The 24733-nt window shown below is 36.2% G+C and overlaps 3 protein-coding genes across 12 annotated transcripts in view; 1 reads left to right on the plus strand and 2 right to left on the minus strand.

Moving 5' to 3' along the window:
• LOC5565300 (trafficking kinesin-binding protein milt) overlaps nucleotides 1-24733 on the minus strand; it is a 312518-nt gene that overhangs the window by 116901 nt on the left and 170884 nt on the right. The gene's annotated exons all lie outside the window — the stretch shown is intronic.
• Nucleotides 6148-7505, minus strand: LOC110676934. The gene is made up of 3 exons (XM_021846832.1): nucleotides 6803-7505; nucleotides 6648-6747; nucleotides 6148-6594 (listed from the first exon to the last, which is right to left on the minus strand). Exons 1-3 carry the CDS (start codon nucleotides 6872-6874, stop codon nucleotides 6281-6283), a joined length of 486 nt encoding a protein of 161 aa, XP_021702524.1. The 5' UTR covers nucleotides 6875-7505; the 3' UTR covers nucleotides 6148-6280.
• Nucleotides 8537-10450, plus strand: LOC110676933. Its single transcript, XM_021846831.1, has 2 exons — nucleotides 8537-9360; nucleotides 9422-10450. The coding sequence occupies exons 1-2, from the start codon at nucleotides 9232-9234 to the stop codon at nucleotides 10355-10357; spliced, it is 1065 nt and encodes a 354-aa protein (XP_021702523.1). The 5' UTR covers nucleotides 8537-9231; the 3' UTR covers nucleotides 10358-10450.

A 24733-nucleotide genomic window follows, 5' to 3' on the forward strand; every position in this document is an offset into this window, starting at 1 on the left:
TCCTCATTTTTCATCAAATAGAATATGCACGCATATCGCCTCCACTTTTGCACGTATAATACTTAAACACGATATCTTATACGAGCACATATAAGCATCGCATAACGCAAAAGGTGATTTCGTTTTACGTACATTATTGTTGTCTGGGCATCTATTAAAATGTTCTAGTTAAAAAAATGTCAAAACCATGGAATATGTGTGAAGTATGAAAAACAAATTAATTTTATGATTTGACATGGAATATAATGTTCTACCCTAGTGTGGATAAAAAGCCAAGAAGAAAGTTTTTTTTTGTACACAGGTGATACAAACTTTACTAAAAAATTAGTTCAGTGTGACTGGAAAGTACGCAAGACGGAACTTTAGTAAGCTTAACATTGCATTGAGCCAAGAATTTTTCACTAAATAACAATACCCATTGATTGTAATTTCATATAGAAAAAACTAAACACTTCTTGAATATTAGCGAATGCATTACTCGACATGTTTTCATACTTGGAAGATTTTTTTAAGACTAATTACAAGAGTTATCCAACAATAAATTTATATTTTTCGATTATTGTTAATTTTAGGTGATGATAACACACACTAGATTATGGTTTTACAGGACGTTTCGGCCTACTGATATTCGACCATCATCAGATTTTTATTTTAATCGATCGATCTTTAACCAGTGTGGTTGCAATAAACTTGACCTATCTTCAACCAGGGATTATCAATCTACCCTTGCTTATATAGAATCTTTGTTGATTTGTATTTGTTTTTATCCTCTTTTTGAATGTGTCAAAGCGCTTGCCACAAGATTGTCAAAGAATGTTAAACGGCTTGCTACAAAATTGTCATTTTACTTCTAATCTGCTGATATTCAACCGCCTGTGAAACTCGCGAATAAAATGATGAAACTCATTCGAGCCAGTTTGACTTTTGCTTCGGGATGTTGTAATTTTCGTACGAAGAAAATCTTGTCGATACCGTGCATCAGATCATTCATTTCCCGTATCACAGCATGCATTTTTATTTGCATGAATTGTATTGAACATCAGTTTTCAAAAATTCAGAGGCGCGTCCACATTCTAAACTATCGGTAGGACAAACAGGGGTGGGACGTTTCGCATAATGGACATTTGGCATAATGAGAATTATATTCCTTCTATAAAATGCTACATGTTCTTGTATGACACTGCTTTATGCGAAACGTACATTATGCCGAACGTAATGTGAAATAGGCCACCCCAGGACAAAATCTTTATGTCCAAGGAAGTTTTTAAAAATTTTCAAACCTTTGGAATCCTAGACAGTCAATCGAAAGTAACTGGTCATTAATACAAGACTGAGAAAGCATTAAGAACATTGATTAGATCAACTTCATTATTGATTTATTATCTGATCGAAATGTATAGCCTTTTTCGGTCCAGTTCATTTTGATGGAAAATTTGACAAACACTAGAACAAACTGGGAAACTTAACAGCCAGTGCTATTGTTCAAAAACATTCTTATTAAAACATCGAAATGCTGTGAATCTATTTTTTTTTTTTTGATTCACTGGATTCTTCGCAGAATTCAAAGTAATAAGAACTAATAATTTCTGGACTGTCGTGTATCGCAAGTCAGTCCCATATATAGAAACTGATATCAAATCAATTTGACTTGCGATTCATAGTTGTGGCGCACTTCGATTAACTTATAACTTCCTCTCTATTTGTTGTTAGAACTGTTTCATACACATACTAATTAATTTTTATCTCAACATTAGAAAATGTATGGAAAATGTATTCTTTTAAGAAACCTAATAAGCTACAACTTTGACGAAGATTGAAAGCCTATTCAAGTTAAAGCACATCTATTTTGCATTCTAAATTTTATAATTAATTGTTTTCAATCATGAATTCTTTTCTCCAATTTTTGGTTTGCTGTGTCCACATTGTGTTGGATTGAGGATCCTGGCCAGCCTGCAGACGAATAACAGCAAGAAATTGGTACCAACGCCATGAAACGAAATTGAGATATCATCTCATACCTCCGAAATCTGCTGCGAACCCTAATCCTAATCCCTCCCGACTAGAGGAGCATAACAAAAAAATAATAAAATTATATCATAATATGATATGTATATCTTATTATGATATAATTTTGTTAGGGACCTTTATTCACAGAAAATATTAAAACAAAAATATAACATATTGTGTTACATTTCTTTTGAATATTTTTTTTGCTTTATTTTAACAATTTTATAATAAAATTTGATACAAGTTTAAATAATTTACATTATTTGAAAATTTTCCTTTTCTTCTAGACCCATACATATTTGGTTTATTTTTTTTATTCATATAATTTACTTAATCTATCTGCGTTTTTGATTTGCAGAGCGAAACGTATTTTAATGTATCTTTTGGTTCACCATCCATCACAATTTCTACATTTACACATAGTCGAAGCGTATCGTTTATGCTACTTAGTTTTTGAGTATTTGATAACTCATACATAAACATGTTCTCAAATATTTTTGTGGCTTTCAAAATTGTGCCAAGTACATATGCATTTTTGTTTTTATCTATTAGCAGGCGATCAATGTTTAAGAAATCACCGTTAACATGAATAAATGAATCATCATATTTGAAGTTTTTGCACACATCTTTTGAACAAATTCTAATGCCTTTGTAATGATACTTTCCGATATCGCAGAACTCAACTCTTTTTAGCTCAGTACTTACATCTACATGATCGGGTAATATTGATAAATTATGTTGACTAAACTCTATCTTTTGGTGTATGGGACTCCAGACTTTCGAAATCCAATCCTTCGCAAGTGAATTCTTCACCTCACCAAAACGACATATCCTATTCAATAGGAACTTTTGAGAAACCTGAAGAACAGGATGATTCTTCGAAGTCTGAAAACCTATTAGCATGCTGTTTCCGTTTTCATAAGGATATAGTGAAGAATTCCAAAGAGCACCAAGATTTCTTACGGTTTGAGCCAGGTGAGAGGTTAAATGTACATTGTACACCATGTTCTTTGTACCGTAATGCTTTTCAAAATCCTTTACGAATAAATCCAATTTTTTTTTCACAAGATGAGATAGTGATTCTGGAAATTTTGAACTCGAGAAGCTGAAATATACTGGAACTCAGAAGCATTAAATGATGCATATACTTGTTCGGCAGGAGGTCGTTAAAACAAGGATAAATACAGTGAAACAGAAGAGTTTCCCATTCACTGGCCTTGAATTTGGCATGTTCAGATATACTCCTTATCCGTCTTGGAAAACAACTTGGTAACCGAATACTTTGCAATCTCTGTTCTATCAACACTTTGTGTTTCCCTGGGAGGGAGAAACCAATACAAAATTTCTGTACGTCATAGTGAGCCGGGATTCCGCTGTCACGAATTGTCACTGTGAGCCCAGATCTCAAACATTGGACTAACATGGAAAAAGCGCGTAACCGATTGAAACACAATTTCGCATTTCATCAAAAGTGACAAAAATTGAATGAAAATCAATTCATGCACATATTGCAAGTAATGTCACGTGAGCACCTTTCAACTGATTGAATATGAAGCATTGAAAAACGCATCGTTTTACTTTTTCCAATGAAAATTAATATTTAGTGCATAGAAAACTGTGGCCCTTTTTCCATGTTTGTCAGGAAAGATCGAAAGTACACAACAAAAGAAAACTAGCAGTTTTCTCCAAGCCTGCCTTGATTTTTGTTGGCAAGCTGGAGTTATCTTGCAGTTCAAACAAACGTTGTTCTATATTTCGTGTGTAGTATCGGTGCCTCCCTCCCAGGTGTTTCCCAATGTGATAAGGTTTTGATTTGTTCTCAGCGTCGCCTTCAAGAAGTAGCTCCCATATCAGCTTCATTAGGCCCAAATTTACTAAATGCATGTAGTCTGGAGGCAATCCTCTAATGATGTCGAAATCAGGAACACCAGTGAGAACGCTCAAGCCTTTTATGCCAAGCATGGGCTTCTGCGTTTCCGAATTATGAACCTCTAGCATTAGCTTTCTTGTTGAACTATCATCTCTTAGCCTGGATCGTTGGTAAGGATACCTGATTTGATTATTGATGGATTTTCCAGAGTGAAGGCACATGGTGCAGCCGAATGTCCCATTAAACTGCTTCGAACAAAACACTTCGCATCTGCCTACCGAGTCCAAACAATCTTGCAGAACTAGAATCTTGTAGTGTTCGGATCCAATTTTGATTCCCTTACGGAGACGTCGTGTTTGTTGAATGAAATGTTTATGGAATAATGCCATATCAGGTTTTCCCGTGTTAAACCACAAAGCAGCAAGCATGAGGTTATTTTTGTCAAATCTCAATTGAGGAGGCAGATTGTTGACTGTGAGAAAAAGTGGATACAGTGGTTTTTTAGTTGTACTTTTGTACGGTGCCGCGCTGTCCTCGTTTGCTGATAGCGTTATGAATTGGCCGTCTTCACGTGATATTGTTGCCTGCGCCAGAGTTCCTCTATTGATGTCGCAAATATCATTTTCAATAATGTTTTTTTTTCATAATTGTTGATTTGTTCAGAATATTTCAAAACGGTTTCCCGAATTTGTTGCTCCAATGAGAAAGCAATGAAGAAATCTTTCTCTTTTGCATTACAATTTGTTACCGGGCACCTGGTTTCTGCACTGGGTGTACCAGTGTATCTGAAAAATAATTATTTGGAAAATATGTATCAAACATTAATATCAAATATCGTATAGATCAAATAAAAAAAAATCCTTACCCGTACTGACAATTTTGACAGAAATAAATGCGCTCCATTTCGTAATCATTTCGGAACATATTTTTAAACGATTCGAAAGACTCTGGAAAAATATTACCCATCGAAATCACATTAAACATTCGCAAAAGATGCTCTACGCCTTGCTGCGGTAGCTTATATTTAATGTAAATATTAAGTATCATAAACAGCACATCATTAACACGAACGTTCGTCTTGAATTTGATGAACTGATCATTTGAATCAATCAGCTCCTAGAATAAAAAAGATACAATACATTTAGTATACATAGGAAATGCATGAGTTTGTAATATTTTACTTTATTTTTATCTTTGAATTAAAAACTACTGTACAGTTTAAAAATGTCCAAATTTATAAGTTTTAAATCCCATGCGATTTATTGGAAAACCCGGAATACGATCATCACAGCCCTTTTACTTAAGGTGCAGATAAATCGAAACCGTGTTCCTCAACAGCGAAAATCTAAAGAACCATACTATAATTTATGCCAAAAACTTGATCGATTGTTCACCACTTACATATAACCAATCGATAAATTTTGAAGTTGAAATTACTGTTTGGTTCTTTAGATTTGTGCTTAAGGTGAATCCGGGTAGAGGTAAATAACAAAATAATGATAAAATAGTAACAAATTATGCAATTATACCTAGTTTAACCATTATTATGTTTATACTATATGACATTGAATATCTCAATAGCAAATTATACAATCATAGCCAAATTTGTCATTGGTCTTTTATCCATGAAAGTCATGTTATAACTAATCAGTAACTTAATATGCTATCATGGTAAAATTTGTTATTTGTGCAAAAATATCTAAGGAATAACAAACATCGTCATCACAGTAAAATATGTCATTATTTTGATATTTGAAAACTGTATTTAAATAATTTATGAGAACAAACCAATGTCACATTTTGCCATAATGGTTCATTTTACTATTCGTATGATATCCATTGAAGATTTAAAGAGTCTAAGATTTTTGCAGGAAAGCAAAAACTTTTTATAGGAAGGCAAAAAGCTTATTTTTCAATCATACCAAATTTAGTTTTTTAAGTCAAAGAACTGACTTTAGCATTATTTTGATCTACTCGTGAATAGCTTATTTAGTTGTTATTTTGTAATCAATACCTAAATAATAACATATTTTGTTGTTTACTATTGCTTATCCTTTTGTTATTATGTTGCTATTATAATGGCAAAATTTAGTTATTAGTTTGTTTTTTTTTTGTTTCATACAAAGGTAGTTGTTATTTTAGTTATTTTAACTCTTATTTCAAACAAACCAATAACAAATTTTGACATTCAAATTTTCCATTTTAATGGTGAATATTGTTATTCCTTTGCAATTCGCTTCTACCCGGTAAACATCTCTGAGTTCAAAAACTTCCGATTTCTGCCTTTATTCACATTTCACAAACGCTGAAATAGCAATCCATCGATCCTGATCTTCTAATTTTATATTTTGCACCACTGCAAACAGCTAATTAGAACAGTGACAATGTTTGATGTTTCTTTCGTCAGATCTTCATAGATTTTTGTGAAAGTTCTAATGCAACATTGTGGTTGGATCCCATAAGAAAACATCTCACCGATTCCTCTATTCCTTCCCTGTTCTGATTATCGAAATCACTTGGCACTTCCGATGCATTACACGAACTCGTTTGCCTGCTAAAATCGGATTGAGAATCTTCCTGATCTGTGGCTTCATTGGAAACGTGTAATTCATTATAGTGAAGGTCCGGTAATTCACTTTCTGATGCTACTGAAAATGAACTGTTTACTTCTGTTGGATTGATTGTGTTGTTGTCATCGGAGATATCCGAAGAAGTATCTGAAATAACATATGTTGTAAGTGAGGATCAAGAACGTTTAACTTGTGTATACCTGTTTGCAAACTTTCTCCTGATTCTATGAAAACCTCATTGACGCCATCGTTGATAAGATTATCGGTAGTAGTTCTCTGGGGCTGTTCTGCTTTCTTGCGCTATTAAAAAGTTTGATTAATATAATTTTCATTTGTTTGGAAATTACCTACATACCTTTTTAACGTATTGTTGATTGTACCATGGATCCATTAACCAATAATGATTGGGTCTTCGCTTTTCACTCATCTTAGATACCGACTTAAGGCTTTTATAACGCTAATACTTCCAAAATAATAATACTTCCTTACAATGCAATCAATTTGTCAAAGTCCATTCTACTAGATGTTTTGGAATTGCCTATTGTCTATTTGAAAAATAAAATTTTGACAGGAGGCGGTTGCAACAACAATAATTGTTGTCGTTTCGTAAAATGGACTACTGGTAAACAAAGGGACAATCGGCAACACAGTCTGGAACAATTCTCGATTACTTTTTCAAGTGAACGTAAATAATTTTCACACGATTCCCAGAAAACATTGAAAGAATTAAATCCTTATTTGTGAATCTTCCGCAAAGTGCCGTAATTTAGACCCTAATTCCGCGCATTTTGCAATATATCTAATTAATTAGAAATGATTGTTAATGATAATATCAAGTGCAATTGTGATGTATAACCATCATATACAGATAGCAATATGGGCAAAAATCAAAACTTTCTTGAATTTCGACAAATTTTGGACCAAATGTGCGGAATAAGGTGATGTGCTAAATTTGTGCACTTTGTGGTATTTCAAAATGGATTAACATTTTTCACGTGAATCCTTAAAACTTCACATGTAAGCAGTCATTGTCTCATAAAATCATAATGACACATGGCAATGATACACAGTTTGTTCAATTATTTACGACTTCTTTTGTAGCAGTGTAAGATTGATTCAAGTAATGTTTTGTTTTGATTAAGTTAAATCACATTGTCTTGTATATTTATACTCTACATCTGATGTAGATTTTAAAAAAGACCAAGACAATAAGGCAAAGAAAATAATGATCAACGGCTTTATATTTTTCTTTGATATGAATTTGCAAATTTTCATGAAATGAAATGAAACGAACAGGAATGAAACATTCGCTGTTTCGGAAAATTATTCGACGAATACACATTTTCATTTGAAGTGTTGCCATATCCGGACCAATTTGCGATAAGGGCTCTTTTAGGTTTTCAATCATTTTTCTTTTCTTTCTGGCGATGCATTCGAACTAGAGCCTGCTTCTCAGCTTATTGTTGTTATTAACACGTCCATAAGTAGCTTTCTTTGCCAATTTTTCTGGTTTTGCATGTGTAAGTCGAGAAAATATTCCTTATGAAAACATCCTTGACCGATGGGATTCGAACCCACAACCCTAAACTCTATCCCGCTGAAAAGCTGTGCGTTTACCACAACGACTATCAATAATTTTTACGGCAACTGAATAAATGCTTAAGTATTGTCTGGTTCGCTGAATATAATACACCGCGCGAGTGTAGTAAAGTTTCCAAAAAAGCGCATTGTCCCCCACTTCCACACGGAAAATGTTTTAGGAAAGAAAGGAACAACTGGTTCACTCAGGCAAATGGATTATCGATAAACATAGGAACCCCTTATGGAAATTCGCCACAAGAAATCGGATTGAAATTCATAAATTTGCCTTATGAAACCAGAATTTGAAAACAAAAAACATTTTCGCGGCAACCTGGAATCGAACCAAGAACCTTGCGATCGATAGGCCCGAGCGTACACCACGCGCCCATCGACGCCTTGATGTGGAGTGATGCTAAAACGATACATAAAGCGTTCGTATTGCAATAATCGTTCCACCTTTCATAAGGCAAAATGTATGAAATTCGATAGTCCAGTTCGCTGCGTGTTGGACGAAACACCGCAATTTTTTATATCTCCAACAATAATAATGTAAAAAGAATCAAACCGCGGTTGTTCTTTTTCTTCATGCGCGTGTCTTTTTGAGCAAATGCGCTAATACTTATCAATACTCACGCTTAAAAATAAAGTTGTTTTTTAACGAAACTTTTACTATTTCTCCAAATTTGTGTGAACCGTGCCTGGTTGCACATAAAATAATTATATTGTTGCTGAACACTGACATAATAATGTGTATTTCCTTAAAATAGATTTTTATTTGAGGATATGAAATCCAATAAGGATTTGAAATTATATTTGCCAAATTCATTCATAATATACTACTTCGCGTCGAAAAATGGGTTAACCAACGATTTTTGACCAACTTCGCCGCGTCGCGACTCGCTTCGCTATAGTGCGCAATCTATACCCTCCGCCATATTCATTATGCGCACTATTGAGAATCGAGTTGCGACTCCGCGAAGTTGGTTAAAAATCAAACTGTTTAGCCCATTTTTCAACCTGAATCAGTATATTTATTTTCATTGTTATTGATATGTCAGCTAAGCCCTAGTCGTAAATTCCTCTTGAAAAACGGGAGCCCTGCACCACCGACATTGTTGTCAACTTGTCACCGTCGTCGATTTAATACTACATTTATCTTCACACGTGTTAACAAATTGCCTGATACGGAAGTTTTTTGTGCAAATGGCGAAATCGAAGAAAAAGGTTGTGATTTCAGCAGCGGTTAAGCAGACCGCATCGAAAAAAGTACATCGAAGTGTTCGGAAAGAAGCTAAATCGAAAAATCTTGATTTTTTGCTCGCTCCTCATCAGGTAATGTAGATCGAATACTAACATGTTTGCTCTAACCTCAAACCTGGTTGTTTTCTTACAGAACAAAAATGTCGACACAGGAATTCAAGAGATAAGCCCCGAAAAGCCTTCAACTTCCACAGCAGTTCCGCAGCAACATCGCAGTGGCAAGCGACCGGTGGAATTGTCTGTCCGCAGTCATTCCGGTTATTTGGTCCGCAACAAGGAGAACACGCACTGTCAACAGGATGATGGAGTATCCGTATCACCTCCATCTGCTAAACGATGTGCCATCCGTGTACCGGTCATTTATCTCGAAAAACAAAATCTGCAGCGCGGAAATAAGAGATCAACACTGCTCCGTGGCAGCCTGTCGGATGGAGAGAACGATGAAGAGCACTTCGAGTCGAATGCGGATGAAAACTACCACAAAATGCCGTGCGTGGGCCGTTCAAAGGATCCCTCAGGAGCTGTTAAAAAGTTTAGCCAGGAGTTGACATCCACTAATCAGGTGAAATCAACAACAGCATCGCAGGTAGAGGGCCGTGAAAAGAGACCGGCAGCAATATCAGTCACCAGTTCCATTGACCAGACCGAGGACGATTTTCACCAACAACAAGACGTACACAAAACGCCATCATTCGCTCTTCCTGCAAAACGGTTGGCATTCCGAGCACCCTTGATTGATTTTCCAACAGATGGAAATCTACAGTTTCTCCAAGATTGGCTGTCAGAAGAAGAAGACGAAAGTGAGAGCTGTGAATCGGAAACACAAAATGCGTGTGAAACAGACGACGACCTTGAAGACCGTCCTAAGAATCTATCAAAGACTGGTGCGGTTAAGGTAAAACAACAAAAGTCGGGCCAGAAGCAAACATCCGGAAAACAGGTAGGAGTAACAGCAGTTCCGCAGCAACAGTTCGCCGCAAAACAACAGGCAGCAAAATCAATCCGCCATCAGTCTGGTTCCTTTGTTCAGATCAAGGAAAGTAAGTGCTCTTTAAATAAGAATTTTTAGCGAGGTGTCATTGATGGAAGGTAAAAAAATCGATTATTATCGAAGTTGCGTGTACCGTAATTCAGGATGTAGTTGATCAGCGGCGAGAAGTAGATAATTCCTGTACTCATATGTTTGTAATAAGAGCTATAATTCGATTTCTATTATTAACTTTTGTGTGACGCCGCATTATCTAACAGATTTTCCTAAATCTGGTATAATATTGAAGATAGAAAAACAAGTATTTGTTGAAAGATTCTCCTTAAAACAATCACCAGTTGAAAATTGCGAAAAAAAATACCTACATTTAGGTGTTCAATGTGATTTATTCTATAATTCACATAATTTAATTTTAAAATATATTGATTTATCGACAAGTTTTCTACTTATTAATTTTTGAGATTTTAGAGACTTGATGCAAATTCAGTAACTTCATGTTTAGTGAGTATTTTTGAAAACCTATCTCAGTAAATAAATGAAAATTCGAATTTAGTTCTGTACCATTTAGTTCCACTAGAGTTTGTATCCTTTGACAGATACGTGTATTTCAACCTCAACAGTAAGGGTGTCTTCAATGTCGTTTACTAGACTCAGTAATTAATTATCTTCAGCCCAGAATCAAAACCTTCGTTCTTAAATTTCATAAAATTATTTTTGTTGTTCAAAAAGTATTTATTTGATAGAAACACTCAAAAGTGATCAACTTCGCCCCATTTTACGGTAACTCAAATTTTTTTTTTCGACGAGTATAAGTACCCTAAAAAATAACAACCCTGAAAAATATACATTGAAATATATTCTTTCTATGAAAATTGGAACATTTCCAGCTTTAAAAAAGCAAATCTCAAGTACCACTCCATGTATCGATGTGAAAAATTTATCATATAATTCTATATATGTTGCCCGTTAAAGCTTTATCGGTTCACTAAAACTCGAAATTTGCTTCTGCAAAGTGTTGATGGAAATTGTTAGAGTGAGACTCAACAAGTCTGATGAGTTTTAATATTTTTCAACTTAATTGTTTGTTTTTTTATTAACCATCAATGTTGGGTTGCTAATTATTGGCTCATGTTACTCTCCTGATGATAACGTCGAATTGTAACCATTTAGTAAACGTTTTATTTTTATGTGTACATTTCTTTTTTCACTTTGATAGGCTGTGTTTGCGGACAGCAGGCTAAGATCGATCAGCTTATCCACCTGAACAATGCCCTAATTGCGCAAAATAAGAAATTGAAACTTGCTAATGAGAAAAGCTCACTCCGCTGTCTCACATTGACGGACGCCCTAAATGCAAAAGTGTTGGGAAAGACACATGACGAAAAGTTCACCGAATTGCCCGGATTCCCCGACAAAAATAAGTTGAAGAAATTTTCTGAAACTGCTGGGAGCCGCGACTACATTTTTGTCAAGCTATTGCTGATGGAAATCTTCACGGATGGTCTGAAAAACATGACACTCACGGGTCGTGTAACAAACAATCCAAATGGTCGGAAAGGAGGTGAGCAGATTCAAAACGAGTTGCCGGAAAAAGTTCGCCTCGATCCTGAGAAAGTTAAATACATCGAAGGTTAAAATTAGATATATTCTAGTTAACATAAATTTCATTGTTTAATTTTCTTCTACAGAGCGATTTGTTGAGCACCGAGTTTATCAAGGGGAAACCCCGGCCGTTGCTGGAGTTAAGGTTAAACAATGTCGCGAGCTGATCGCACGCGTTCTGAATTACTATGGTAAGAAATAATTTGTCACCGATTCAATGTTTTAATACAATTCAGAAGTTGAATTTCAAAGAAATTTAAGATTAATTTTTGACGAAGTTTTTGTTTGCTTTTTGTACTAGCACAATTTAAAATCTATATTGCTGTTCATAAGATCATTTATGAAAACCCTCACAAATATAAAAAAACTGAAGATAAAAATGAGTTACTTTGTTTGTATTTAAGGAAAATGAAGGAAAAATCTTTGGAATTGGTCAATAAACTTCAGCGTTCACAATATGTTATGATCATTCTATTATTGAATAATTGAAAGCGATTAAAAATTGACTTGTTGCCACATAAGCCTATTTTTAAACTACTTTTTTATATACTGCTTTGCATTGAAAACTGGGTTAACCAACGGGCGAAGTTTGATTTTTGACCAACTTCGCCGCGTCGCAATTCAGCTCTCAATAGTGTGCATAATGCACACGGCGGACGGAATAGATGCGCATTATATAGCTAAGCGAGTCGCGAACGGCGAAGTTGGTCAAAAATCGAACTTCGCACGTTGGTTAACCCATTTTTCGACGTGAAGCAGTATATCAAAACGTATCATATTTTGATATATTTTTCATATTATTGATCAAAAAGCATGTAACTGGATAAGTTACAACGTATATTTAACAGTATTATAATTTTGATACTTTGTATCAAACACATAGAACAGGATTTGATATATTTTTGTTAGAAAGGGTATATTAAACAGTATTATAATTTTGATACTTTGTATCAAACACATAGAACAGGATTTGATATATTTTTGTTAGGAATGTATCACATTCAGTTATAATTATGTTACACTTCATATGTATTTTTGTTACGATTTTAGTTATTTTAACAACATCCTGCATCATATTTGTAACAAAATATGTTCGATAAAAACTTTATAATATAATATCATAGGCTGATATAATTTTGTTATGTACCTTTAGTCGGGCTACCGTGTCCTTGCCTCATAAATTGTGACCACAAAGCTCGAGTTGACCCGAGTAACCTGGTTCCAACTCGTACCAATTTTAAACTGAAAAAGTCAAAGGATTGTATACTTTAATAATACTAATAATGAATTTTGGCTCCGTAAAGCGTTAAACGCAATTGAGCCTCAAATAAATGTACTAGTAAAACAACCTAGGCATTATTTCATTAACATAACTTATTTGCGTCATTGTTGGGTTTTAGAAGAAAAATCGTTTGAGAAATTTCGAATGCCAAAACGTCGGAAGGGAATAATTGGAAGGAACCGAACATTTTTTGAAAGAATGATTCTTTTCCGAAAGAACAAAACAAAATCGACGTTTTGCTTTTTAGACGTTTTGTCTTTCGACATTTCGTCCCTTAAAAAAACCTGAAGCATTTCTCAAAAAAATCGTATTGGATGCTAGGAGGAATCCTTCTAGGAAGTATTCCTGTAGAAATATGCAAGGAATCCCATTTAAGAAACCAGGAGGCTTCCCTGAAGAATTGTAGGATTTCAACAGGAGTTCCTGTGAGATTCCGGATTTCATCTCTGTAGGCTTCCAGGAGAAATCTGTGAAGTACATATAGAGGATGTGATCTGTGAATTTGTGTGGATCTGTGAAGTACATATAGGAGGATGTTGGATTTCGAGAAGGCTTTATGCTAAATCCAGTAAAACTTCATGCTAAATTCTGGAATTAAGTCATACTGATTTTCAATAAAAACCCATTAAACCTTCCAGGATTCATACAGAAGCAGTGAATCAAATTGTCATCAAAATAGACGAAAAATAAACATCAAAGCAAGCTCGCTCACAACCGTTTGTTGCAACTGTTGCGGATAAGGACACAATCCAAAGCAAAATTGTCATGACAATCACAGGGCGCAACATTGTTGCAACCTTTTCAACTCGCGATTAATCAGTTATTTTAAACACAAAACCAAATTTCTTTTATGGATGTTGTTCGATAGTGTGTCAATGTTTACCAACATGAAGAAAATTCTCGAAAATTGCAATGCGAAGCCAACAAAATCGCTGCGCACGTGGTGATTGATCTTTGTCATATTCTGTTCAAGTGATGATAAACTGATGTTGCGGAATAAAATTGTTGCAACAGGAATAGGAGATGACAATGTCTTTGTTGCCGCGTGTTGGGTGACAATTGATTCACTGTACAGAAGGTATCTTTGCTGACTTTCAGTAGGAATCTCTGCTGAATTCCAATAAGGAATCCTTGTTGGGTCTCAAAATAAAACATAGCTGGTTTACAAATAGAATCATAGCTTGGATTTGATAGTAGTGTTTGCTGCATTCTAAAAGAAGTATTTGCTAGAATTCTAAGGAATTCACGACAGATCCTAAGAAGTAAGTCGTATAGAATTTCATATATTTCTCACACAGAATATCAACATCTGAACTTTTTGAAGAAATAATGCTTCGGGTCATATTTGTAGAAGGAACCCTGTAGGACTCCAGCAGAAAAACTTGAAAGATACCAGGAGGAATATCTGTGGGATTCGTGGAGGAATCTGTGCTGAATTTTTGGAGGAATTCTTATATGATTCCAGGAGGAACTCCTGTAGCATTCCTGTAGAAGTTCAGAAAGAATCTCATTTAAGAAACCAGGACGAATCTTTTTATAATTGTAGGATTTCAGCAGGAACCCCTGTGGGATTTCAGATTACATCTTTGTAGGATTCTAGGAAAAAATCTGTGGAGTACATATAGAGGAGTCATTTTGATTTTCAGTTCAAATCTATCATAGCTTTCAGGGGGAATCCATATAGAACGAACATGATATTGAGAGATAATCGTTATAGGATTCGTTATATTATTCCACGAAAAACTTCTGTCCAGGAGAAATCCCTATAGGATTTCAGTATACTGTATCTATATATACATCTATAGATGTCCATATGTCTATATATACATCTATAGATGTCCAGAATGACTTCCGTTTAAGACATCAGGAGGAATCCCTGAAGAGTTTCATGAGCAATCCCTGTAGGATGTCAGGAATAATCCCTATGGGAGTCCAGATTCATTATCTGTAGGATTCTATTAGTAGGAAAAACTGAGGAGTACATAAGAAGGATGCCATGCTGCAATTCAGGAAAACTGCATGCTGAATTCCAGGAGGACTTCATGATGAATCCAACCTGATTTTCAGTAAAAATCCATCCCGGCTTCCAGGAGGAGGAATCTTTGCTGACGCTCAGTAGGAATCTTTGCTAGATTCGGAAGAGAATCATTGTAGAGAAGAAGTATTTCCTAGAATTTGAAGCAATGCCCCACGGATTCTAAAAAGTAAGTCGTATAGAATTTCATATATTTCTCACCTAGAATTTCAACACCTGAAGTTTTTGAAGAAGCAATCGTTGATATTTCGTGATCAAAGAGTTTCCCATTTCATTAAATTCCATTCGTGCTACAATGAACTCTTCCTGTACAATTAGACAGACTGTGGGCACCAAGTGGCATGTTTACTGTCTAATTGCATAGTTAAATCATCATCATCATTAAAGAAAAAAAAACCCGCTGCAATCACCCCCGAAACAAGAACGGCAATTATCCGAGATGTCCTTCATCTTGAACCCCACACAATCTCCTACAGTTTGCCGCATGACGTCCACGGAAACGTTCTAGCTCGACATTCATTGCACTCCCTGCACATATCTTTCATGTGCTCACCACGCGGTGTTGCCCGTTCGGTTAATGACAGGCAATTACACCTTTTTTCGAGACATGCACATACCAAACTGTAACTTGACGGCTCCTAACGGTGTTCGGTAACATCGTCTCGCTCTCGGATGCCACCAATTCACCAAATTCTGATTAAATCTGGATTCCCCCGCAGCCTCAGCAGGTTCGTAATGGCGTTCGGCATCTACCCCGAAATTTCATTACGTCACTTGATGTTGGCTTAAGTAGTACCGCTTAGTGGTAATCCAGTCGGATCACGAGGCCCGACGGTAGCTCATCATGTCAAAAATTGCTCATGTGGCTTCCCAACGGAATCGAAAGTACTGGCACCTTGCGCGGAGTACAGGGCTGGTAGCGCCTGAGTGCCTTCAAAATAGGAACCTAGAAGACCTCATGTTCTTGAAAAAAGATCAAAAAGGGATCAAACTAGAACCAAAAGGAGGCCATAAAAAGAATCAGGAACAGGAAAACTAGGAAAAAAAACAGGATTCATAAACTTTTTTAGAAATAATCTCGAAGATTCTATTAAATTTCGCGCTATTGTATTTTGTACAACACTAGTGAAAAAAGCTCGCTTTTCGCTCACAACAGCAGCGTGGTGATTCTGACCGTGGCGAACCACGCGACGACTGGAAGGTTAAGAATTCAAGCAGTAGGTATCCCCCTAGGATTCCCTTAGGATGTCGTTCAGAAATTTTAAAGGATTTTGTGGAAGGATGCCTGGAGGAGTGCCTGAAACTACCCTAGAAAAATCTCTGGAGAAATCACAATCTTTTTCTAGAGGAATCTTAGACGAAAATCCTCTAGAATTTTGCATCCGAATTCATTGCAAGTCGAAAATGAAAAAAACATGACTTTTCAATGACTTGGTCACTTTCCTAATGCAAGTCTCTGAAAATCTATACTTACATTGGAAGGACTTAAAAGTATGTTTTTAATCGAAATGGTCTTTTTGATTAAAAACATATTTTTAAGCCTTCCAATGAAAATATAGACTTTTCAGAGACTTGCATTAGAATAGTGACCAAGTCTTTGAAAATAAACCAGCTATCAGCCCTGGGAGTAAGTGCTGCAGTACATGAACACTTTCTTCCACCGCGACGTGATACTTCAAACAGAAATATCGTAGCAAGATGTGTATAGCTCAACTGACAAACAGAATAATTGCCAAGTTTTGATTGGTATGGGAAAATGATCGTCGTTCCATTGCTTTCTTTCTTCGTCCGTTGGGAGTTGATTTCATTTCGGGCCAAGTTTGGAGCTGCTGCTTTGGACTGGGAGTAAAACAATCGGTAGTCATAAATAAGCTAAAAGTCAAATTGATGAAGCATCCGGCAGGGATTTGTCGGAAGGTCGACTGTTCAATGGTCGGTAGACAGCTAGGTACCGGCAAGAGAAAGGGTTTGTAATTCGACTTCGAATGGAAGCAAAATGTGTTCCTAGCTCAGGTGTCATTGCGCAAGTGATACGTTATTCTTGGGCCTGTCTGAAGATCTCAATTGTTGGCGAAATGAAGTAAAATTGAAGAAAGTGGTATTAAAACTGTACATTACATAATCAAAGAACGATTTAATGTAAGTAAGTTAAATTGTCGTTACAACATCAATATAGCCAGGGTTGTTAGTTTCTAAGTATCTTGAAAGGGCAGGATCTGTCATTGATTTCGGAATTTTCAAAAGTAGTTTTTTCGTTCAAAATCACAAAAAAATCAAGGAAATGTGTTCACTTTATTCTATTCTCCAACCGAAACACAGTGAACACATTTTCATCGAATAATTTTTAGTTTTGAACAGAAAAACTGCCTTTGAAGTTTCGATGATGACGATGAACGTTAAAATACAACTTTGAAGACCTTATGTCTGAATAAAGAGACCGAATTAAAACCAAAGACCGAACATGTATCGAGAAAACCTCTTAAGTTATGTCTTAGAACTCATCTAGAGATGTTTTTAAAATTAACAAGACAGCCCTTGAAGATTTTATTCAGGAATCTTTCAAGTTTGTTTCCTCCAGGAAACTTTCAGTAGGAATTCCTGAAAAAAAAAATACATGATACTTCTAAAGGAAATGTCAATTTGAAATGATGAAAATTATTTCAAAACTTCCAGATGAACTACTGCAAGGAACTCTGAAAGAACTCTTAGATTCTTGAGGAATCTCTGTAGAATTGCGAATTTCAGGTGGAGTCCCTGAGAGCCTTCAGATTTCAGTCTCTGTAAGATTTTAGATAAAATGTGTGGTTACATATGGAGGAATCCATGCTGAATTTTGGAATGAATCAATTCTTATTTTCAGTTTAACTCTTCAGTCGTCGCGCTGTTGTATTTTGTACAAAACTGCTGAAAAAACTCGTCTTCGTTCACAACAGCAGCACGGTGGCTCTCACAGTGGCAAACCGCGCGACGACTGGAAGGTTAAATCCATCCTAGATTCCAGGATGAATTCATACAGAATTAAACACGATATTGAGAGATATGCCAAGGATGCCAAGTATTCCCTCTATAAATCTGTTGTTGGAGTCCAGAAGGGTACCTTGTGGGACTCCATAAGGAATACTTGAAAGAGTCTATGCTGGATTCCGGGAGGAATCCTTGTATGATTCCAGAAGAACCTCATGTAGCATTGCTTGAGAAATCCCTGTTGGTTTCAAAGAGGAATCCCTGTAGAAAGTATTTCTGTAGAAGTCTAGAAGGAAACCAGGAGGAATGTCTGTAGACTTGCAGGATTTCAGGAGGAGTCCCTGTGGGATTTCAGATATCGTCCCTGTAGAATTCTAGGAAAAATCTGTGGAGTGCATATGAAGGAAGATATGCTGGATTATAGGAAGACTCTATGCTGAATTACAGAAGGACTTCAAGATGAATTCTTCCAGCAGGAATCCATACAGAACAAGACACGATATTGGAAGATATCCTTGCAGAAGTCTAGAGGGAATCTATGGAGGATTTTTTTCTAAAATCCTTGCATATTTGGAAAATAGGATAGACGTAGGAGTCCAAGAGTATCCCTTGTAAGATTCCAAAAGGAAATCCTGTAGGACTCCAGGAGAAATACTTGAAAGATTCCAGCAGAAATATCTGTAGGATTCTTGGAGGACTATATGTTGGATTTCAGGAGGATTCCTTATATGACTCCAGGAAGAACTCCTGAAGCATTCCTAGAGAAAGCCTTGGAAGTCTTAGATAATCAGTGAAAAAAAAAACTACAGATCTAGTCCCGATTTTATGAAGCAATTCGTTGAAAAACATAGGACGGAATATCTGAAAAAAATCGAAGTGATGCTCGGAGGAATAACTGGAATAATCGCAGTTTCTTTTTCTAATGTAAAATATCGAACGAACTTTTTAATAATTCATGACGATTTTAATTGAAAATTTACTCGAGGAATTTTGGGAAGAACTGCAGGAGTAATCCATGGATGAAATACCTATAGAAAATTCTGATTGCACTGTTTAAGTAATTTTGATTAAATTTATTGAGGTATATCTGGAAGAGATCTTAATAGAATTCTAGGAATAATCCCTGGTGGGGATATTTAGAGCAAATTCTGGGAGCAAATGTGGATACATTTACAGAGAAATCCATATATGGCGTAGGAACTTATGGAGGAAATCTTGTAGGTGGCCTGTAAAATGCTTGAACGTTTTTTTTTCAAAAACTTGAATGAACCATTCTTGATTGTCTTGAAAGAACTCCCGTAATCTTTGGAATATTTCTTAGAATATTAATTGAATAAGTCTGTAAAATAGTTAGTGGAATAATCTTTGCAGAACATTTTTGGATAGTCCATGCAAAAATTGGAGACTACTGGAGATAACAGCTGAAAGAATTCTTGCGAAAATTTGTGATCTCTATTTCTAAAGTGTTCCCTGGAGGAGTTCTTGAAAGTGTTCCAGAAGAAATAGAAAAAAAGAAAAAAGTGGTTTTAGCAACTTTTGAAAGTAGGAATGTTTTAGAGAATTGCATTGAAACAGTGAGCACGTTCTTAAAAACAGGACTAAAAAGAGACCTGTCCACACTGGGGCAGATCGCTGTTTACGATGCCCAAAATCCCTAGTACACTGGATATGCATCCTAGAGATTTGGTGACTTTGAAAATTTTTTTTTTGGATTTATTTGTACTACATTTTAACGCCTTCGAATTTGATCTAGATGAGGTAAAACTGATCTAGATTTGTGTTATCTTTTGATTTTTCCTAGCAAAAAACTTTCTGCTGCAAAGTTGTTCATTGGGACATTTCTTCCGAAGACACTTATACTCTATCACTGACGGGGATAGCGCTGTATGACACTTTAGTAAAAATCAGTTGAAAAATCGATTTTGACCATTTTTTCATACAAAAAAATTGTTAAAAAATAATTTATCATAAAGTGTTGAAGCTTAACAATAACAAAGTATTTACTAGCATTTTTTTTACATTTAGTGTTACTTCTAGTTGAAACAGTACAAAAGCAGTATTTCACAAAATCTTTGATAACTCATGAAGCGGTAGATGACGGAAGCTAATTTTTGTCTACGACTAGTCAAGAAGATAAGTTTCATTGTCGTGAAGAAAGAAAAGTGGGCCGTGTAGGGCTTTTTAGCTAGAACAATTTTAGCATCGGGAAAAAAATGTTTCAATATGTGATTTAAAATTTGAGATTTATTATTGATCTGCTTTCAGATCTAGAGAATAATCATATTTAGAAAAAAAGCTGTATTACCTTCTAAAAATTCAAACGTATTTTATTTGTTTAAACCGTATGAATATGATTATTATCAAACACAACCCTACAGATACACATATGGAATCTAGTTCAAATGTTTAATAAAACTTCAATTAAGCGATGACTTCTTGGAAAAACAGTTTGTCAATATTCAATATATATATTTTGTACATTTCAATGCATATGAATGCATATAAATGCATAGATAGAAATCTAATTGAATATAAGTATTGCAAAATATTTTCATCACAACTTCAAACCACTACAACAAAAAAGCCCCACGTGACCCCACTTTTCTTTCTTCACGACAATGGATTTTATGTTCTTGACTAGTCGTAGACAAAAAATTAGCTGCCGCCATCTGCCGCTTCATGAGTTATTCAGGATTTTGTAAAATAATGTGTTAGTACTGTTTTCACTAAAAGTAACATAAAATCTGAAAATCTGGAAAATTTGCTAGTAAATGGTGTAAATTTAAGTTGTTATTGTTAAGCTTTAAAAACTGTATGATAAATTATTGTTTTAACATTTATGAAAAAATCGTTAAAATCGATTTTTTTGACAGTTATTACTAAAGTGTCATACAGCGCCATCCCCGTCAGTGATAGAGTATAAGTGTTTTCGGAAGAAGTGTCAAAAATGTCCCAATGAACAACTTTGCAGAAGGAGTCAAAATGTACATCAAATGATTGCAAAATACTTCATCGAAGACATTAACCCTCTAGGATTCATATCCAGAGTATTAGAGATTTTGGCCGTCGAAAACAGCGAGCTGCCCCAGTATGCGGCTCTGGTCCCTAAGAAAGACATTCTTGGATGGTGTCGGTCTACTGCAATTGCGCATCAGATTGTATACAAGTGGAAGAAAATGGATACCAATCACCTGATGTTTCCTACTTCTATAAAAGCACTCTACTCACAACGGTTTGTATATATGTAGGATCTCGTAGGTAGTTGATTGGAAGTCATATATCTATGTTCCCGAAACAGCGAAATTTAGGGAAGAAACCTTGAAGCTGCCTCTATCATGTCCGTGTTGTGTGCTAAGCCACTGACACCCCAAATTTCTCGACAATGTTCTGGAATGGGTAGGAACAGTCATGTCAGAACGGTCCGTATCGAGCCGACTTCAAAATTTACTTCAAGTTAACACGCAAACTTGATACCACCATATTTCGTGTAGCCGATATAATATATCGTATCATGATACCGTGCTGCCCCTGGTTGGATTACCTCTACGAATAAATTTCCAAAGTGACGCTCAAATTGCACCGTCTAATCCAGGCCTGCCCAACCGTTTTGAACAGCGGACCAAATTGTACTGCGAGCAAGACCATAAGTAATATTGACATTTTTGTAAATCGAGCAAAACGCAGTCAGTGAAAAAAGGTTCATATGCTTAAGAAGCCCAACATTCTTTTAGAAATCCTGTCTTGAACTATGTCAGAGTTATATTCAGGATTTATTTATGAAAGGCCTTGAAGGTTGAAGATTCTATGAGAATCCTGGAATAGTTATGCAGGAAACCAGCACTAGATTAAGTGAGAATCCTACGCAAGATTGTTTGAAAACACTTCATTAAATTTAGTCAGAATCTCGTCCAAAATTCAGCTTTGTATATAAAAAATAATTGAAGTTAATGGAATTAAATATTTTTTTTAATCCTAAAAAAGTCTAATAATAGAAAGAAGTTTTTGAATTATTTGCAATAGTTTACGATATCAAGTAAACTCTACGCGGGCTGCACAAAATGAAGCTGCGGAGAAGCGTTGGGCATCTCTGGTTTAATCTTTTGCGTCAATATGTGAGTACAACAGCTGTAATCAATCCGATTTGACCGTTTCTTCGCTCGAGCGCAACTGTTTAAATGGACAAATTTGAAAGCTGAAACCGAAGGTAATCCTCCATTCGCTCGGGTGCAACGCTCAGTTCAGTGTGCTTGAAAGATGATCCTCCCCCAACAACGCTTTCGATCCAACGAGAAACGAAAGAGAAAGACCGGCAGAGGGAGAGACTTTAAGGTGCGTTGAGATCGCTGACGGAACTAGGTCGAACTCAGCGCGTACTCAGCCGACACCAATTGGAATCTTGAATTGCAAACCCCTGCTCTGCCGTTGCCTTGCAGCGCCCCAGGGATTTATTTGATATCGTTTTCGCTATATTGTGGTTTTCGGCTTAGGAGAGCATCACGAGTTCGGTCCGTTCATGGAGGAAGCCCTCCCACACAAAGATGATGATGAGGCCTTCCTTAGCCCAGTGGTAACGTCCGCTACAACAAAGCAAAACCATACTGAAGGTGTATGAGTTCGATTCCCTGGCGGTCCAGGATCTTTCCGTAATGGAAATTGCCTTGACTTCTCTTGGCATAGAGTAGCATCGAACCTGCCACACGATATGATATACGCATGCGAAAAAAGCAACTTTGGCAACGAAAGCGCTCAGTTAATAACTGTGGAAGTACTCTTAGAACACAAAGCTGAGAAGCAGGCTTTCTTCCAGTGAGGACGTAATGCCAAGAAGTAGTAGAAGATGTACGCTTCAAGGGGATTACTTAGACAAGTCAAGGTTGGTTAGAATTTATTCAAGCACGTGCCAGTCATAAAGTGTGTGTGAAAGTGTCATCTCGTTAGATAGCAAAACCCGCCCCGGGTAAGACGAGTTACAATGGACAAGTGCTCCAACAGTGAAAATGATGAATAGTAAGCAAATTGTTCGTGCATCGCGTGTACACACGACGGACAGTTTAAATAAATCACGACGCCACCGCGCTCGGGTGAAGATTCGAAGTGTGCAATAGTTGTTCGAGAAGTAAAATAACTATCGATGGTCCATAAAGTTTTGTGAAATCAAGGGGCTACATTTGCGGCTACTTGTTGGTGTAGCACGACATACTTGCTGAGGAGAAGGTGGTTGGATAACACACCGAAGCGGCTAGCTAGCTACGTTTAATCACCATTACTGAACTGGCAATGTGCTGGTGTGTTGTATCCGAATGCTTAGATGGATCCAACTTAGATCAAAGTTTGATAATGGAACAAAAAGAAAGAAAATAAGAGAAATTTTGATTTTTGGCAGTTTTCTGGCAAATTCGAAATAGCGCCCTACTCTTCCCTTCAAGTGTGAAAGTTCGAAACAATTTTTCAATAAATACTTCAAAAACTCTCCTAGAGTTACCCTTAGAAATTATTACCAAAACTTTAGTAAGGTTATCTCAAAAGATTTCTTCTGAAACTCCTTTTATGACTCCTCGATGAATTCCTCTAGATAGTTATGTTAATTTTCAAGGTACTTTACAAAGGATTCCATCGAGAATGCCTACACGGATTCTTCCAGAAATGCCTTCAGGAATGTCTCTGGAAATTATTTTAAGATTCTTACTTTTTTAAGGGATTTTTCTGAATGTTGAAACAGATAATTCTCTGGACATTTCTTCAGGGATTCTTTCTGGAATTTCTCCAAGTATTCGTCAAGGATTACCTTCAGAGAAACCTACAAGAGTTTCATCTGGGAATTCCTAAACGAATCTTGCCATACATTTCTCTTAGATATTCGTACAGGAATTAATTCAAATACTGCTCAAGAATTTCAGAAAAAAATGATGTGTTTGAATCCAATTTCGTTTCTCTGAATGTCCGTTTCCCGAATTGCCATTTCCACGAATATTTCATTTCGTAATCTGAACTCGCGAACCGGTAATTTGATGTGATTGTCGATTCATTCGAGTTGCTCCATTTCATACTACATAACTTTTCGGCGAAAAGAATCATCCGGCGAACCAGCATTCGGAAAACCTGCGTTCAGCAAAATGAGTGATTCAGAAGTTCTTTTTGATTTACTCCACATTAATTCTCAACGGTCACTCCACATTGCTCCGGAGATTCCATCAGAAATTATTCCAGGGATTTCGCCATGATTTTCTCCAGAAATGGAACTTCTTCAGGATTTCCTACAGGGTTTCTCCCAAGGATATGTTACAAAGCAGAGATTCTCAACCTGTTTGAAGTGCGAACCCCTCTGTAGTTCTACAAAAATCCCGCGGACCCCTCAATTAATGTTCTTGAAATAGAAGTTTAAGGAAACCTTGCAAAGATTATGAATCCAAACAGTAGAGCTATAAATCAAATGGTAGAGCTTCAAAAGTTCAAAAGGGCCTTCCTTAGCCGAGTGGTTAGAGTCCGCAGCTACAAAGCAAAGCCATGCTGAAGGTGTCTGGGTTCGAATCCCGGTCGGTCCAGGATCTTTTCGTAATGGAAATTTCCTTGACTT

The sequence above is a fragment of the Aedes aegypti genome, chromosome 2, assembly GCF_002204515.2.
Source record: "Aedes aegypti strain LVP_AGWG chromosome 2, AaegL5.0 Primary Assembly, whole genome shotgun sequence".
NCBI lineage: Eukaryota > Metazoa > Arthropoda > Insecta > Diptera > Culicidae > Aedes > Aedes aegypti.